Genomic DNA, 16,353 nt, shown 5'->3' with positions numbered 1-16,353 from the left:
TCCAAGCTGCCGAAGGAGCCTCAACAGATTCATCGCAAGCGTGTTGTGGTACTCTCTGATGGGTCTGATGACTGATGAGTAGAGGGAACCTCCTTTGACCTACATGCAAAAACTTTGGCAATTTGTGGGAACACATAGCATGACTTTCTAACCACTTTGTGAATGTGTTTCTGAAAGTAGAGATGACTATCCACATGTGTCCATAGATCCCTTATTATTACCTCCATATTTAGGGTGTTGGCACCTATGTGGTATTTGTATGACTGTAGCTCGAGGCCATCATTTTGACACCACATCTGTCTGACTGAAACCCTTTTTAAGGATATCTCTGTTGTCCCACATATCAATTATGACAACCTTTTTGCAGTCATCCACAAACTTTGATAACCATAACCCTCATGTGTTTGACTGTACTTCTGAATAGTATACACCAGACAGGAGGGATCCCAGGACTGAGCCATGGGGGACAGCAGTGGTTACCAGCTTACAGTCCAACAGGGAGACCACAATTCTTACCTTGTGGGATCTATCTTTCCATCAGATGACATACATGTTTATGCACAGGTTGTTGATTTTGTGGATACGACATGTGTGTGGGATGTTGGAAAAGGGCTTTTCAAGGTCTATGTAGGCCGTGTGGAGCTCATTTCATTGATGTATGTCCTGGGTAACTGCCTTGCAAAATGTCTAGCAGGTTTTGGGACCATGATCTGCCCCTGACCAAACCAAAATGGGTAGGGTTGGGTGTTTGTAGGCTCCCAATAGCTCTGTTTATGAGTTCCTTAATGATGGACTCCATGGCCTTGCAGATCAGGCTTATTAGGCTTATAAGACAATAGTTCCCATGGTCTGTTGTGCACCAACACTTGTGGAGTGTGCCAAATGTTGCTGTAACCCATTCAACAGTTTCATATCCTGTACAGAGGGTGAGTCTCAAGAGACTGTTCAGGTGCAGGGTCTGTTTGTTTTTGAGTTCACATATGACACAGCCAGGGACACCAAGTCATCCCATAGACGCCGTATATTTAGGTTTGGATAGAGCTGTTTAACCATTGTATATGTGATTTCTGGGTTTCCACAATCTCCAGGTATGGTAATGGGCCCTTTCGTCAGTGAGAGGGGGGTAAATATGTATGAACCTGTCTGACAAGATGTTGGCAATGTCAGTCGTGTACATGTATTCGTTTACACTTTGCACTAACTCAGAACATATATGAGTTTACATTGATATTTATGACATAGCTAAAGAAAGCTTCATGGTTCTCTATGGAATCTTTGGCAATATTTTTGGCAGAGCTTGGCTTGGATAATGTTAGGAGTGCTCATTGTTTCTTGATGATACTGATCGGATTTATTGATCTTCTTTGTATTTTAACTTTTTTTGAACAACTTAAGTACTTGTATTACATAGTTTGATTATGACAGGGGTCCAATATATTATATGTGTATGTTTTCATATCACTGTGTTCGCAAGGCAGGATTGGTGAATAGTGACATGTATCTGGAGCAAGAATTGCAACTGCCAGATATGTGTGGCCCACTGCTGTACTCAGACATGGCTTAAGTGTGTGAGCATGCCCAGTATGACCTTTCAGTATGTTGTTGACTGACATTTGCTTTGTTTGTTTAAGTGTGTGAGCATGCCCAGAATGACCTTTCAGTATGTTGCTGACTGAAGTTTGCTAAATTTGTTCAAGTGTGTGAGCATGCCCACTATGGGCATATATATTATATGTGTGTGAAAAATCAAGTTGCTTTTTACTTCAGGGCTCACCTTTGTGTTGTACATCAACCGGAAGCATGCTGTGCCTGCAGGGCTTCCATGAGTCAATTTTCATAGACTTATCAACATTTCTACATACATGGTGGGCAGCTATTATTTGTACATTTCTAACGGGGGGGGGGGCACACCTGATTGTTACTCTGGATGTACATAGAATGAGGGGTACACCTGACACTTATACTCATTAGCTAGGCCTGCACTGCTATGTCAGGTACTCCATTTCAGTCTGTACTGTTGCCTATCGTACTGGCTTGAGGCATGCCACTGTACTACAGACCTTAGCTTCCAATTACACGCATATTAGTTTGTGACTTCCCTACCCAACCCACATCACACTGCCTGGCCTGCTGTTATCTGTCTGCATAGGCCTGAGGGGAGGTTACCCATATGCCTCTTCAGAGGGCATAATACAGCATTTGTTTGTGTTTGCGTTTGTCTACAATTGTCCTGCTGGCTGTGACTGTTAGGTATGTTACCCCCCCAACTGGTATGTGTGACTGACTTAAGCTGTGTCTGTGCCAGTGAAATGTTGTCATGGCTTAGTGGTTCAGTACTGTGACTATAGTGCACAGTATCCTGAGTTTGAGCCCTGTCACTGCTTTGTATTTTCCTGCTGGGCAAACCTGACTGGTTAAGGAAGAGTAAAGCAGGTGTGAGCGTGTTTACCCAACTTTGCTCGACTTTGCCCAACGTTGCCCAACTATGCCCAACGTTGCACTGGTTAGCACGGTGCACAGCTACGTGCAATTGTATTTAAATATGCTTAATACTGGTAAAATGTGCTTAGCAGTGCTTTATATTGCTTAAAATAGGGCACTCATGCCTCAGGTGGTGCTGCAGGGCTGCCTATGTTGGATGCACATAGTACACTCCCTATACATGTTTGAAAACAGGTAGTGTCAAGTTAGGCATACCTTTTACTGTATGTGCAAGTCAGAGAGAGGTTTCATTTCCAGAGTTCCTACTGAGTCAGTGTATGTGCTATGCATTGCCTCTTTGCCAAGGCCAGGGCATACTGGCCATGCCTCCTTCTGCCTACTGGGACAGGCTCAGGTTGTTCCTCCTCCGAGTCACTCTGTGCCTGTGCAGGCCTTGGCATTGGTGGGGGGCTGTTTGGCCCTGCCCCATGCTGTTCCTGCTGCAGCTGTTTCCACAAGATCATATCGTGTAGTATGGCACATACCATAACAATTTGGGTATATGTAATTGGTGAGTACTGCAAGGCTCCACCAGATGTGTCCAGGCACCGGAACCATGACTTGAGCATCCCAAACACATGCTCAATTATGTTTCTTGTTTGTCCGTGTGCCTCATTATGGAGTTCTTGTTCAGGTGTGTGTGCATTTCTGATAGGTGTTATCAGCCACGGCTCCAGTGCATATCCAGCATCCCCCACTAGGTGACCATCAGGGATGTCCCCATTGGCAAATCTCTGGTACAGCTGTGTCAGATGCCAGATGTGGGAATCGTGATAGCTTCCAGGGCAGCCAGCACACACATTCATTATTATGCCCAGGGCATCGCACACAACCTGGCAGTTGATGGAGGGGAAGCCCTTGCGGTTGATGTAGACCCTACCCCGCTCACCGGGTGGTGCTTTGATGTGTATGTGCATGCAGTCTATTGCACCCACTACCTCAGGGTATTCTGTTATTTGGTGGAAAAGACGCATATTGCTGGCCAATGCCTCATGGGAATTGGGGAAATATATGTGGTCACCGACATGTGCTGACATGGCATCCAGGAAATGGTGGAGTACCCTGGATGCTGATGCCTGTGAAATCCCCATCATATCACCAGTTGGTCTTTGGAAGGTACCTGTAGCTCGTATACTTAGGCCAACACATACCTTCATATCCATTGGGATGGGTTCCCCTCTGTTGGTTCTGTGTGTGAGGCGTGGCCGGCACAGCTCAACAATTTGTTGTAGGAGGTCTCTGTCCACCCTATAGTGCTCCACTATCTCCAGCTCATGTAGCCCCTGGTAGGTTACCCTGGGTCTGTACACTATTCTTCGTCTCCTCACTGTGGGTTGCTCAGCAGCATTCACAACATCACCACCCTCAGCACCTTGCACATGTTGGTTTATGATAGCAAGAGCAGCCCCTAACATTTTGTCTGACTTAAGCTTTTTATGCTTTCCCCTCTTTGTATACTGCAGTGTTGCAGAGTTCTTGGGAAAAACAGGGGACAATGGTGTTTGCAGAGTTTAAAGTGCTGGGCTGGGCTAGTCTGCTGCCTGTGTAATTGGCTGATTTGGATATATTTCACCTGGCAGCTCTGCTAGTTCTCCTTGGTTAACTTCCAACTACTTCTTTTCCACGCAAACTTGCGTACACACGAGCACACATGCTGTGTGCATGTTTGCAAGGAGTTTCCTATCTTTTAACAGTGTGCACCTTGGGTTTGAGGTTTTCATATAGGACCACTTTAGGCACGCCTCTTGCAATCCTGAGCAACTCAGGGCAAACACAAGCCACTGTGCTCCAATTAGCTTACACCCTGTCTGACACACACCCTCATGATGTCACCTATATTCTACTCTTCTACTCACTTACTCCTACTCTTACACTCTTGGGACATGCCCTACATGCTGGGGAAAACTGGGATTCACTATCCTTATCCTCATTTGCATGGGATTGCCTAGTAATGCATGGTTACATCTCTCACACTGAGCTCCCCCCTCTTAGCAACCACTAGTCAGTGGCCATGTTGTCTTCAGCCTGCCATTCACCTGCATAGCAGAATAAGCTTTTTAGTGAAAATGCCTATTTGTGGCTTTTTTTAATTATTTTCTTGTTTTTATAAGCTCTGCATGTTTGCTTGGTGCTGTGCTATGTTTAAACATCGGAGACCGGGGGGAAAAGAAAGTTAATTTTTTTTTATATTTTTAAACATTTTAAAATGCCAATGGTCTTATATTTGGCCATTGACATGGTTCCTCAACTGTATGCATTCTTTATTTGGAGCTGTCATAGCTCCACTTAGCTATTTGCAGAAATGTACTCTGTTACCAATGGAATACATTTCTGCAGCTAACACTAATCTTCCACGGACAGGTTATTGTTTCCTGGATCACAAATTTACCTAATTCGCATGGCATTCACCAGCAAATGAGGTAATTTGCATACCATGACACTGTCTGTGCAAGAGTAGCTTTAGCAGCTCTCATGCACGCCCCTGCCGGCTATTCCTGGATTATTATGGATTCCTGGCAGACATATTGCCGGCGTGAGCTCCAACACTCTTCTTGCACTCCGTGCAAGCTTTCGCAAATCCGGGGGATGGGCTTATCTATGGCATATTATTTGTAAGATTAGAATGTTTAGATTCATGCAAACTCATGAACGCCACTTAATGCAAAGCCAAAGTCAACAGAAAAATATTTGAAAGCCATTTTTAGTAATCAGAAAGGAAGTTTTTTTTTTTTTTTTTGCAGAGGACCAAGAACAACTATACAGTAAAGGAAAAAGAGTAAACTTATGTTCTCTGAAATTAGCTTTCAGTTAATGTTCCCACTCACTCTGTATTTGCCATCTGCCATCAATCTCTCTGATTCCTGAACATTTACTGTTACAAAGGGTATCTTGTTGTTTGGCTCTTGAAGTACCTGTCCTTCATTTAGAAGATAGAACAGAAAGATAAACTGAATTATTGACAATACATTAGAGTACTTTCCATTATAGATGGTGGTTTACCTGCCTTAGAGGCAGCTGCTGTTTGTTCAGGATTGGGATAAGAAAGGAAAAGCAAAGAAAAAGCATAAAGTAGTTTGGATTCTGTATTTCTTTTGATTTATATAAACCAGAAAAAAACATATTAGCAGCTTAGTCAGCATTTCCTCCCAGTATAAATCCTGTCTTGCGTCTCCTCTAATGAAAGTAACAGGCTTCGGTGAAATATACTTGGTCAATTAAATAACCAGATAAATAGTACATGTAGCTTATAAATAAAAGAACAGCACTATACCTTCTGTTCATGTCCTCTCCGCGGTTGGGTGGACGTTTGAAAGACATGCGTAAATGGGTGTGCCTTCTTTGAAGGTTGAACGTCGAGCTGGCACCTCGACGTTCATGAAAATCTACTGCCAACCATTAGCAGACCGGAGTTCCGCTGTGGCGACCCCTAACTGGGAAAAGCTGAAAGACAACAACAACTATATCTTCTCGTGGCATTTCTTACTAAGTAGTACATACTGGAGTGCTATATGAATACCAAGTTCTTTTCTGAAGTGAGACTAAGTTAGGATAACAAAAACCCTCTGATTCATGTTTTCTTAAAAGCAATCAGCAAAATGTTAAAAGGAATGTATTATTCTAAGTAACAATTTCTCTCCAAGTTCATGGCAGAACAGAAATATTTTATATTTCTGAAATGTGATGATCTGAGAAACAATTTGAAACAAGCAGAAGTGTGTGTTTGCAATCCCAACATAAGATGGGCTTGTCTCTACAAGAAGCAACTTTTTAGGGCTTATCTAGATAGCACTGATTTTTTTTTTTTCAGAAGATTCATACTGACTCCAAGAATTATACCTCAAACTTTCCTGAAGCTGTCTGAGACAGAAATTTCTGGTGCACTTATGTTTTTGCTTATAGAATCTGCATAACTCATGTTTCCATTTATCAGACTTGTTCAAGCATGATTACTGTAAGTGACACTTGCGTATGTGCTGTTACTTATTTCATAGCAGAGTGTTTCTCGTTTTATACCAGGGTAGTAATGTAGGACTTGAAATGCACTGTGTTTACTTTCTCCAAGACTGCAGCCTGCAAAAAAAAAAAAAAAAAAAAAAAAAAGAAAGAGTGAGCCATGTGTCTCTATAGTTGTCTTTGATTTATCCTTCTCTGTGGTATAACAACCTTGGAGTGAAAATAGTAAGGTAAAGGGCTATGGTGCAGTTATGCTTTTCCCTTCCTTCAAAAATGTTTTTCATTAACTTTTTAATTGTGATTACTTTGCTTGTGAGTGCATTGACTATCATGGTTGCATGTACTTAAGTTCCCTGTTATGAGCAATGTTTGTCAAGCATTTGTAGTATAAGCTTGATAGAGTGAATGAGTATAGTGTATTTGTCCTGTTTTCTAAATTTGTTTGATATTAAATGCACTTAGGTTATATTTATGCTTTCAAACACCTATTGATGGTGCTGCTTATCTTCTTCTTCTTCTTCTTCTTCTTCTCATTATTATTATTATTATTATTATATTAAGTATTTAATTTTGACTGTAATCTCTGAATGGATTACCTTTCATGCCACATGGTTGAAAAAGTATCCTTCTCTCCATATCAGCAATTCATTTATCAAAAGAATAAATAAAACAATATGTCTGCATGTCCTCCCTGTGGTCGTGTGGGTTTCTTCTGGGTGCTCCAATTTCCTCCCACATTCCAAAGACATGCAGTATGTGGATTGGACACTAAATTTTCCATAGGTGTGAGTGCGTGTGAGTGGTACTTATGAACTACTGTGGCAGGGCTGGCCACCCAGTGGTGTAAACCTTGGCTCGTGATGATTGTCACTGTTGAAGTGACACCCTGACGTTATGTGCAAAATGGGAAAAAAGGGGTTGACAATGGATGGGTATGCTTTACATGCACATAAACCATACCTTTCAACCTCTTAGTGCAAGATATCTGGGCAAAACCAGAAGTGATAGGAGGACAAAGGGCAGATTTTAAATATTGCTCTTACAAGCTTAGAACATTGATAGAGTAACAGGCTTTGTATTAGCTTGCATTTTCTGAAGGATATGAAGTCAGAAACTCAAATCTATGTCATTATTCAGTGACTTCAATCTTCAGTGATTTGCCAGAAAACTACAGTTTTTATGAGTAACATACCAAAAGTATAAAGCAAAAAATCTGGACAATTGAGAGGTATGAGATTCTGAAATGAAAAAAGTTTACTTTTCTATTTGCAGGAAATATTACATTACTAGATAACACTGGTGTGTGTGTGTGTGTGTGTGTGTGTGTGTGTGTGTGTGTGTGTGTGTGTGTGTGTGTGTGTGTGTGTATGTGTATTGTGCACCTTAGGGTGGGAAAAAATCTAGCATCCTATCTTGGGTTTCTGCCTCATACCTGTTGATTGCCAGGATGTGCACTGTGACTCCCTCTTTTCTCTAATCTGAATAGTAAGTATGTGTTAAAAAATAATGAATGAATGAATAAACAAATGAGTGAATGAATGAGTACCTTACATAAAAGTTAAGCTTCCTTGTAATTCACTTTGTAAATACTAAATGATTATTGCTGAGCAAATGTTTTATCAAAGTTACTGAGCTGGGACTAATGAGTGAGGAATAATTCAGTTTGGTAGGTGCTAGGCAGAGTTTTCCGCAATCATTTCAGTTATTGTCAAATAAAACTGATTTAAGTAGGGATATTGAAATCTAGATCAAGTATGATGGCTTGAAAACATTAATTTTAAATGGATATCGTTGACATCAAAGCCTGTTTCAATGAATATCATTTTTTGAGTAATTGCACAGAGATATGGACTAAAGACAAGTATTTATTGTGGGGGTGCGCTTTATTTCTGCATCAGTTTACTTATAATAATCTCCTCTGAGGTCTCAGAAAGTCAGGACTTTGTCTACTTGAGCAGATATATTTTTAAATATTTTTATTGAAATTATAGGAACAAACACATTTGCATAAAACTGTTAATATTTTTAACTGCTAAAGATGCATTACATAAGTTGTGTAGCACTGCTTGGAAAAGCAGTAATATATCAGAGAGAAAGCATTTTAATGACTCTCACTCTATTTTGTACTATATTTAGTTTGTATTAAAAACCTTTAAAGTTCTCTTCCAGTACATATGAGTTGTATGGGCTATGATAGATTGTGCCTAAAACATACCGAAATCCATCCTGAGTAGGTTTTAGATAATTTCAGGCCAACAGGATTGTGATACAATAAATTAACAAGTATATTGCTGCAAATCATTTTAGTGCTAATTAATAGAACTCCCTTATACTTGTTTATTTTTGCTTGATGGAAAATGCAGCATATACTGATATCCAGACCCAAAGTAATCTCCTTAGAGCAACTGATAATGGTTTCTTCCAGTTGCCTGCTATACCTGATAGTAACAGTAAGCATCCAACTGTGTACTGTGCTATACACTACGACCTTAAATGGGATGTAAAATCACAGTGTAGCATGGTTATTAGCCACTGTGATCTCGTTTGACATTGTGAAAGCACTGAAGACAATCAAAGCTTGCATAGGCTGACTATTACCAATGATTACTTGTTTCTGGGCTATTATGGAGAGGTGAGTTGCTACTTCATTTGAGTGGGGCAGGAGTGCAGACATGACACTGAGACAGCTACCAGAGTCCTTTCTTAGGGGGTTCTGCAGGTCTGTTACATCATCAAGTATGCAATCTGAGAAAAGAATACTAAGCTAAATGCCTTACCTGACATGCACTACTGTTCTATAATACTACTGTTTAAAAATATACCTTTGTGCTACTTGGACTATGGCTGCAGAGACCAATAGACTGGGTAACAAAACACTTCCCATGATTCTCTCCCAACCTCTACACTGGTTCAGATGATATTTTTGGCATTATTTAAAATACATGCTTACTAATGGTTGGGATGTCATGGTATGGAAGTAATAATTTAACATACAAAGGTGTTCTCTAGTGTACATGCAATTTAGTCTTATTGGCACTTTTAGCACTGCTGAGGCTATGCACTGCCATGCCCATTATGAACATTGCAAACTGCATACCCATCTACTTGTAAGACCTTGGTAGAAATGATCATCACTAAGTGGTAAGTGCACATATGTAGTTCTATGACCTTTAAAATAAACCAATATATGTGCATATATGTGTGCCTCTGTGAATTCAATATATATATATATATATATATATATATATATATATATATATATATATATGTGTGTGTGTGTGTGTGTGTGTGGGTTCCATGCACTAGATTGAATTTTCACTAATTCGAAATAGTGCATGGAATGCTCACTGCATCTAAAGTGCACTTAATCGAACGTGCACTTACAAGAAGTTCAGTACAACGAACGGGTGTTGTACTGAACTTCCATACAGTACTCATGGACCTTAGGGTTAGGGAACGGGTCATGGTAAGGGGATAGCAGGGCTATCCCCTTACCATGACCCGTGCCCTAACCCTAAGGTCCGTGACGACTGCAATGCAGTGAAGGACATAGCAATGTCCTCCACTATGGTGCGATAGTCACGAACCTTAGGGTTAGGGCATGGGTTAGGGTAAGGGGATAGCTTTACTAACTATCCCCTTACCCTAACCCATGCCCTAACCCTAAGGTCTGTGTCTATTGCACCATTGTGGAGGACATAGCTTGTTTTTTATGTCCTCCACTGTGCTGCGGTGTTTTCAGTGAAGTGCACTTACACAAAAGTTCACTTTCGTTAAAGTGAGCTTTCTCAGAAGTGAGGCTTCCTATTACAAATTCGAAGTAGTGAACTTTCATTCTTGTAATAGGAATCCATATACATATATATATATATATATATATATATATATATATATATATATATATTTGAGTTGCGAATTTTAAACTTTAACTTTATCAGCTACTTGCATATTTAAAAGCTAGTCAGTATCACTATGAAAGACAACATTTTGGTTGCTCCTCATTTTGCTTTGCATTCTTTTATAGTCACTCTTAAGGTTTGAGCACACGTGTCTATAGATTCTTTTCATTCACCTGTTGTTCTTACTACACTTAAAGGCCCAAAACATTCACGCTCCTAGAGCAGGGCTGGGCTGCTTCAAAGCAGTGGACAGGATCAGAATAATAATTAAATACGTAAGTAATGCAACACAGCATGATCACAATGAGCGTAACAAAATCATTCAAATACTTCCAGATTTCAGTTACATTCAAGACTACAGATTCAACATCATGTAACACAAAGAACTACTACTAATTTCCGATTACAGCTACGGTGAATTTGTAAATTTTAAATTGTAATAAAACTCCTCAATTTACTTACGCAGTTGAACACTGAGAAAGTAGATAAGAAGAAGCAGGATAGTAAGAGGCACAGAAAGTCTGACGTATCTCAGCGAGAGCAGTCCTAACGCATCCATGATTATACTTCACAGCCAAGCATTTTGTAGGAACCCAGCCATATCTAAGGAAATAAAAACAATGTCTTCATTATACTGTAGAGGAAAATGTCTTTGCGCTTGCAAGCAGTCTCCGTTTTTGTCCTGCTGACTTAGTCCAGCTGCTTGGTTAACATTTCACCTATAGCTGCTCATTCAAGAAAAGAACTCAACAGAAGAGATTGCTTCTCTGTCAGTTTTGCATTAGGTCAAGGTTCAGTCAAGTCCTGATAAGAATGGAATTATCAATAACCTGCTAGCTTTCTGTAGCTGCAGGTCACCCAAAGCTGAAATGACCTTTCCTTTTGCTGTCTGTATGCACCCACTTGCAATGCATTACTAAATCTTTATTTTTGAACGTATGTGTAAAAGCTGATAACATCTGACCTAGCAATCTGTCAATGATTAGCTTCCAAATGAAGTTATGCTTTTTCAGACTCAGGTTGTTCTACTTGTGGCATATAATTGTCCTAAGAGTAACTCTGTGGTTTATGTAGGTTGTTTAACGTCAGCATCTAGTAGAAAGTCTAACATTTCAATGCAGTGGTTGTTTTTTTTTCTTACTTTACATTTTCCTTCTTGTTTTTTTTTTTAATGTCCATCTAAGTTTCCTACCAAGATGATTAAAAAAAAGTCTGGGACCTCCTCCTTGCAGTAAGTGACTAGTCAGTGATGTAAAGCCGAAGTAGAATCACATCATAGTAATAAGGCAATTCATTTTTTTACTCTCTTTTTTATGTCTTGGAACATGACATTCTTCATAAAAGAGGACACCCATCGATACCAAGTACATTGCTGTAGGTATTCTACATATATCACCCACCAACTTTTGGCTGAAGGAGCTCATCCCCTTCCAAGGGTGGTACATGATTGCAAGCAGTTACTTGCCTCACAAATCAACATACCTGCCAAAACACTGGCCATCAGTGATATGTTTTGAGTTGCTGTATGTTACTTCCCATTCAGATCATTGACCGGTTGCTTGTTGGATAATGCCAAATCATTGTGTGCTGATTGGTTGTGGGTGCTTTTACTAGCCTTTGGACTGTAATACAAGGAGTGCACTTGGGCTGCAAATGTCAGTTATAATATAAAACAATATGGGAAGGTCACAGACTACCAAAGCCCACAGTCACTTGAAGTATTTATAATTAATGCCCCAGTCATGGGCTGTCTGGATTAATGGACAATCCAATTAGGAATGTGGGACCAGCAGCCCTAGGGGTGCACTTTGAACATCTGAACCACACATAGTACATTGAGATGAAGACCACCAGCCATGAGAAGATGTCAGGCACAAAAGTAGATGGTACCTGGTAGCAGCATAAGTGATGGCTAAAGTGAGACTCACTGAGCCATGTGTCTTTAAACCTCTATATTCAATGACTGCACTCTTACGTTAAATATCATTTTTAATACAGATTACTGTTGCTGGCAATTTAACCTTCATTAACTTATAGTAACCTAGGAGAGAGGTGATAACATATAAGGTAGGGGAACATGGGACACATCCCCCTCCCACATTTAATGGTATTACTTTTTCATAAAAGCATGCATTTTTGTGTTTTGGTGCCTTATCTTTTATGTGGGTATGGATGCATGAACAGAACCAGGCTTTGACCAACAGTCATATAACTTGTTCTGGCATATCTCTTGCAGAGTCAGTATGTCAACACTTGCTGTCTGTAACTTTCCTGAGAGTCATTCCACTGTGATACCTGTGCTGATGTTGTGAATGGAGATTGAGACAACTATTTCAGTACATGTCCTTATTTCCTAAAATTTGAGTATTGCACTTCTGTCCTTTTGTGGAGAACTGTATCCAGTCTAGAAACTAGGACATACTTCCACTCACATGCCTTCTTAGTGCTACTCAATGTGCTTGTACACTAAGGAAATATAATCTGCAAACTTGTACTGGGGGGGGGGGGGTGCAGTTATGACCACAGTGCAGCTTATGCTGGTCTCATGCTGTTTGGCTCTTTGCCTGTTGTAGTTAATAATGATGCTTTGATTCACAGAGCCTGGAATTAACTGAATGTTGAAAATGTCCTTAATAGGAGTACATCAATCAACCATATTCTTGAAACTCATATCATAAAGTAAAAAGTTTATCTTTCTCTCAAGCTGCTATTCATTTCCAGACATGTAGGAGGAGGCCACTACTGAGATGTGTTTTGTTGTATGTTTGATATAATGAACTTTTAAGAAGGGGAGTTGTACCCAGGATAAAGGTGATGGAGAAAGAGATTATCTGGTACATTGTCAATGCTGACATTTGCTTGAGGGCATAGCTATACAGTGAGGAGTGGGATTATTGTTTTGTGATCTCAGAATTGGTATTTATAATAAGCAGGGGGTGTAGGAGGCTTGCTCCATTCATAAAATGTTTCTTTTTTTTGATTTAGTAACCCAGAACCACAGACCTCCTTGCTTTTATTGAGGGTAGGCTGGAACCTATAATCCCTTTCTTCATCACCTTCTTCCTAGGTATAACTACTTTCTTGATTGTAGACCTGGCAATACTAAAGGAGGTGTTACCCTTTGTGACATCTCTTGCGTGGGCCATTAATCAAGGAGCCTCAATCCTCTCCACTGACACTGGTGGGGAAGTTCTCTTGGAACAAAAATGGATACACACAGTGAGATGCAGCTCTCTGCACCAAGCACAATTTCCCTTAACAGCACACAGGGAGCACACTCCAGACCTGGGGGTAGACCTCCACTCCAGGCCCCATATAAGACTCCACCTTTCTCTCTGCAGCAATCAGTGCTCTGTGTCCCTGTTCCAAGTAGCTGACACACACACACACACACACACACACACACACACACACACACACACACACACACACACACACACACACACACACACACACACACACATACACACACACACACACACACACACACACACACACACACACACACACACACACACACACACACACACACCTGGGAGGCACAAATTTACCCACTATACCACCTCTACCCAGACTATAAGGTAGATTCACTGCCACTGGCCAGCCACTTTAAGGCTCTTACCAGAGTACCCAGTTACTCTTAGTAAAATTAATACTTATACAAATGGTAGTGTTTCCAAGTGGCAAGGCTTTCAGAGCATTTTTCACCAAATAAATGCAATTATTCTCCAAGGGTAAACTATTTTCCAAAAGACCAGCCAACAATGAAAGGTATAGATATATTTAATAATAAATAATAACATAGAAAACATGAAAATACTGAATATCTATTTACAATAACCACCAGAGTTTCAATTCACAGGAAATATAAAAAAAACAAACAACACATATGGAAAGACTCAGATACCGAATAAAAATAATTAACTAGTCTCACTATTTTCCTAACTAACTAAAAAATTACTGCTTCCTACTTACTTGCTAGAGCAAGGCAAGATGAAGTGGGTAGCTGGCCTTGTCAGGTCCAAGACAGAGTGCTGAGTGTCACTATCACATCTCTGACTAATATCTAAAATAATTTCAGTGCTGGCTATAGAATCACATCACATCTGGTCACCTGATTCTGTCATTCCCACACTATCCCCTGACTAGAAGCGGAACCAGGATCTAGCAGAGATGTATCACAATACACACCTAGGACTTTGCTAAGGCATCTGGAGACAGTAAAAGAATTCCAATACTTTTATTCTTTTGCATAGACTAACCAGCCATTCTCTGGGACGATATATATACTTTCTCAGTTACAACAGTACAGTCTGATATAAATGTATGTTTCTTTTCGGTTTAGCAGGACCCATTGTTGATATATTTTTAACACAAGCAGCTTTACAAATACATGTTTAACACAAGCAACTGTACAAATCAGTTTGATATACAAAATATATAAAATTCTTTACAAAACTACAGCTAGCTATGCTGGCATATGTTACACATGCACTGCTCTACTCTGTCTGGCATAAATGGCACTACCTCACATCATCACTCCCTTCTATATCAATCAAAGATGAAACTATAGCTTATTAGTCAAGCCTTAACTACCTCAAAATTGCAGCTAAACTGGTCTCTAACAGAACTCTTCTTATCCATCACTATTTATATCTAAATAGCTGCCATATACATCCCCCTTCCCTCCTCTAGAGAAATTCAAAGATGTTATTCAAGCAATTTTACACAACACAAACAAAAGTTAAAATAAAACTTCCAGAAGACTTCAATCTTAATATCATTAAACCCATTCATTTACAACTAATCGACTTCCTAATAGAACAACTAGTACAAGTAGTCAAAAATTCCACTAGACCTAATCTTACAACCTTGCACCACTCTGTCATTGATCTCATCATCTCTAATATTTCAAACTCTATCTCGAACATTGTAAATCACATACCTTCATTAAGTCACCATTGCCCCATAAACTTTTTAACAGCTCTTAGAACCAGCCCTGAGCTAATTTCTTTCAGATCAAAATCCAATACTAAGATAATAAAACTTGCTACTTACTCTCTTCCTTCAGCTGGACACCAGTTTTAAACATCACTGATCAAAACAAAACCACGGATCAACTCACAAACATTCTCAATTTCCCTTACTCTTTAGACTCTTCAGTATTAAACCAAAGAGTGATTAATGCATGAATGAAAATCCCTGTTCAGACTTGGGAATGAATCCTAGCACTTTTGTCTACCCCGTCTCCAGAAAATAGGGAACAGTACATTAACCTAAGGAACCTAACCAAAAAAGCCATAAGACACAAAAGTCAGTCCATAACAGAGACTCAAAACTCTGTTAGATACAGCCCAAGAAAATTTTGGAAAAAAGTCAATAACCTGACTGGATGCGATCTTCATCACTCAAATCACACTTCTTCCTCTTCCGTACATGCAGATGGTTTCCACAATCACTTCGGTGACCACCACAACTGTGACAGATACCCCCATCCAGATATCCCACCCACCACTCCTGAATATCTTCCTTTCTTCCATTTCAGATGGATCTTATCCAAAGATATCATACCACTACTACAAAAAGTGCAACTGGATGGATGTCCAGGTTTAGACAGTCTCCCTCTTTGGCACATTTATCAATGTCGAGATTGCACTGTAAAACCTCTACAACACATCTTTAACCTCTGTCTCAATACCAAAACCATGCGTAATATCTGGAAAGCTGCCATAGTAAAACCACATCCCAAAGAACAACATCCCACACTCCCCTCTCATTCTCCCTTATTTCTATTGTTCCACCCTTGTGCAAAATATTTTAAAATAATTGTTGGCCTCCAATGTAAAGATTATATCTCAAAACATTAACTCCCCTGTCTTTCTCTCATAAAACAAATTCCCACTGGATCTTCCTTATTTTCCTTTTCTTCTTTATGCTGATGACATAGTCCTGTACAGCCCTAAGCACTCATTAGCTAGATTGCAAGATGAACCACATTCTGCTTTCAACTGCCATGATG

General features: G+C 39.9%; 1 protein-coding gene across 2 annotated transcripts in view; it reads right to left on the bottom strand.

Annotated features, from left to right (window-relative positions):
• LOC122806548 (ceramide-1-phosphate transfer protein-like) overlaps positions 1-11,185 on the bottom strand; it is a 233,102-nt gene extending 221,917 nt beyond the window's left edge. The window contains exon 1 of one of the 2 annotated variants that reach the window (XM_044077074.1): positions 10,797-11,185. In XM_044077074.1, the coding sequence (XP_043933009.1) occupies positions 10,797-10,893 (97 nt within the window). In that variant the 5' untranslated portion in view covers positions 10,894-11,185. The remainder of the gene's footprint in view (positions 1-10,796) is intronic. The other variant, XM_044077073.1, reaches the window with a different exon arrangement.
• Positions 11,186-16,353: the final 5,168 nt, after the last annotated feature.

Source organism: Protopterus annectens, chromosome 7.part0 (assembly GCF_019279795.1).
Source record: "Protopterus annectens isolate FY-2018-M chromosome 7.part0, PAN1.0, whole genome shotgun sequence".
NCBI lineage: Eukaryota > Metazoa > Chordata > Ceratodontiformes > Protopteridae > Protopterus > Protopterus annectens.
Note: the sequence above shows the minus strand (reverse complement) of the source record. Positions and strands in the feature narration are given on the sequence as shown.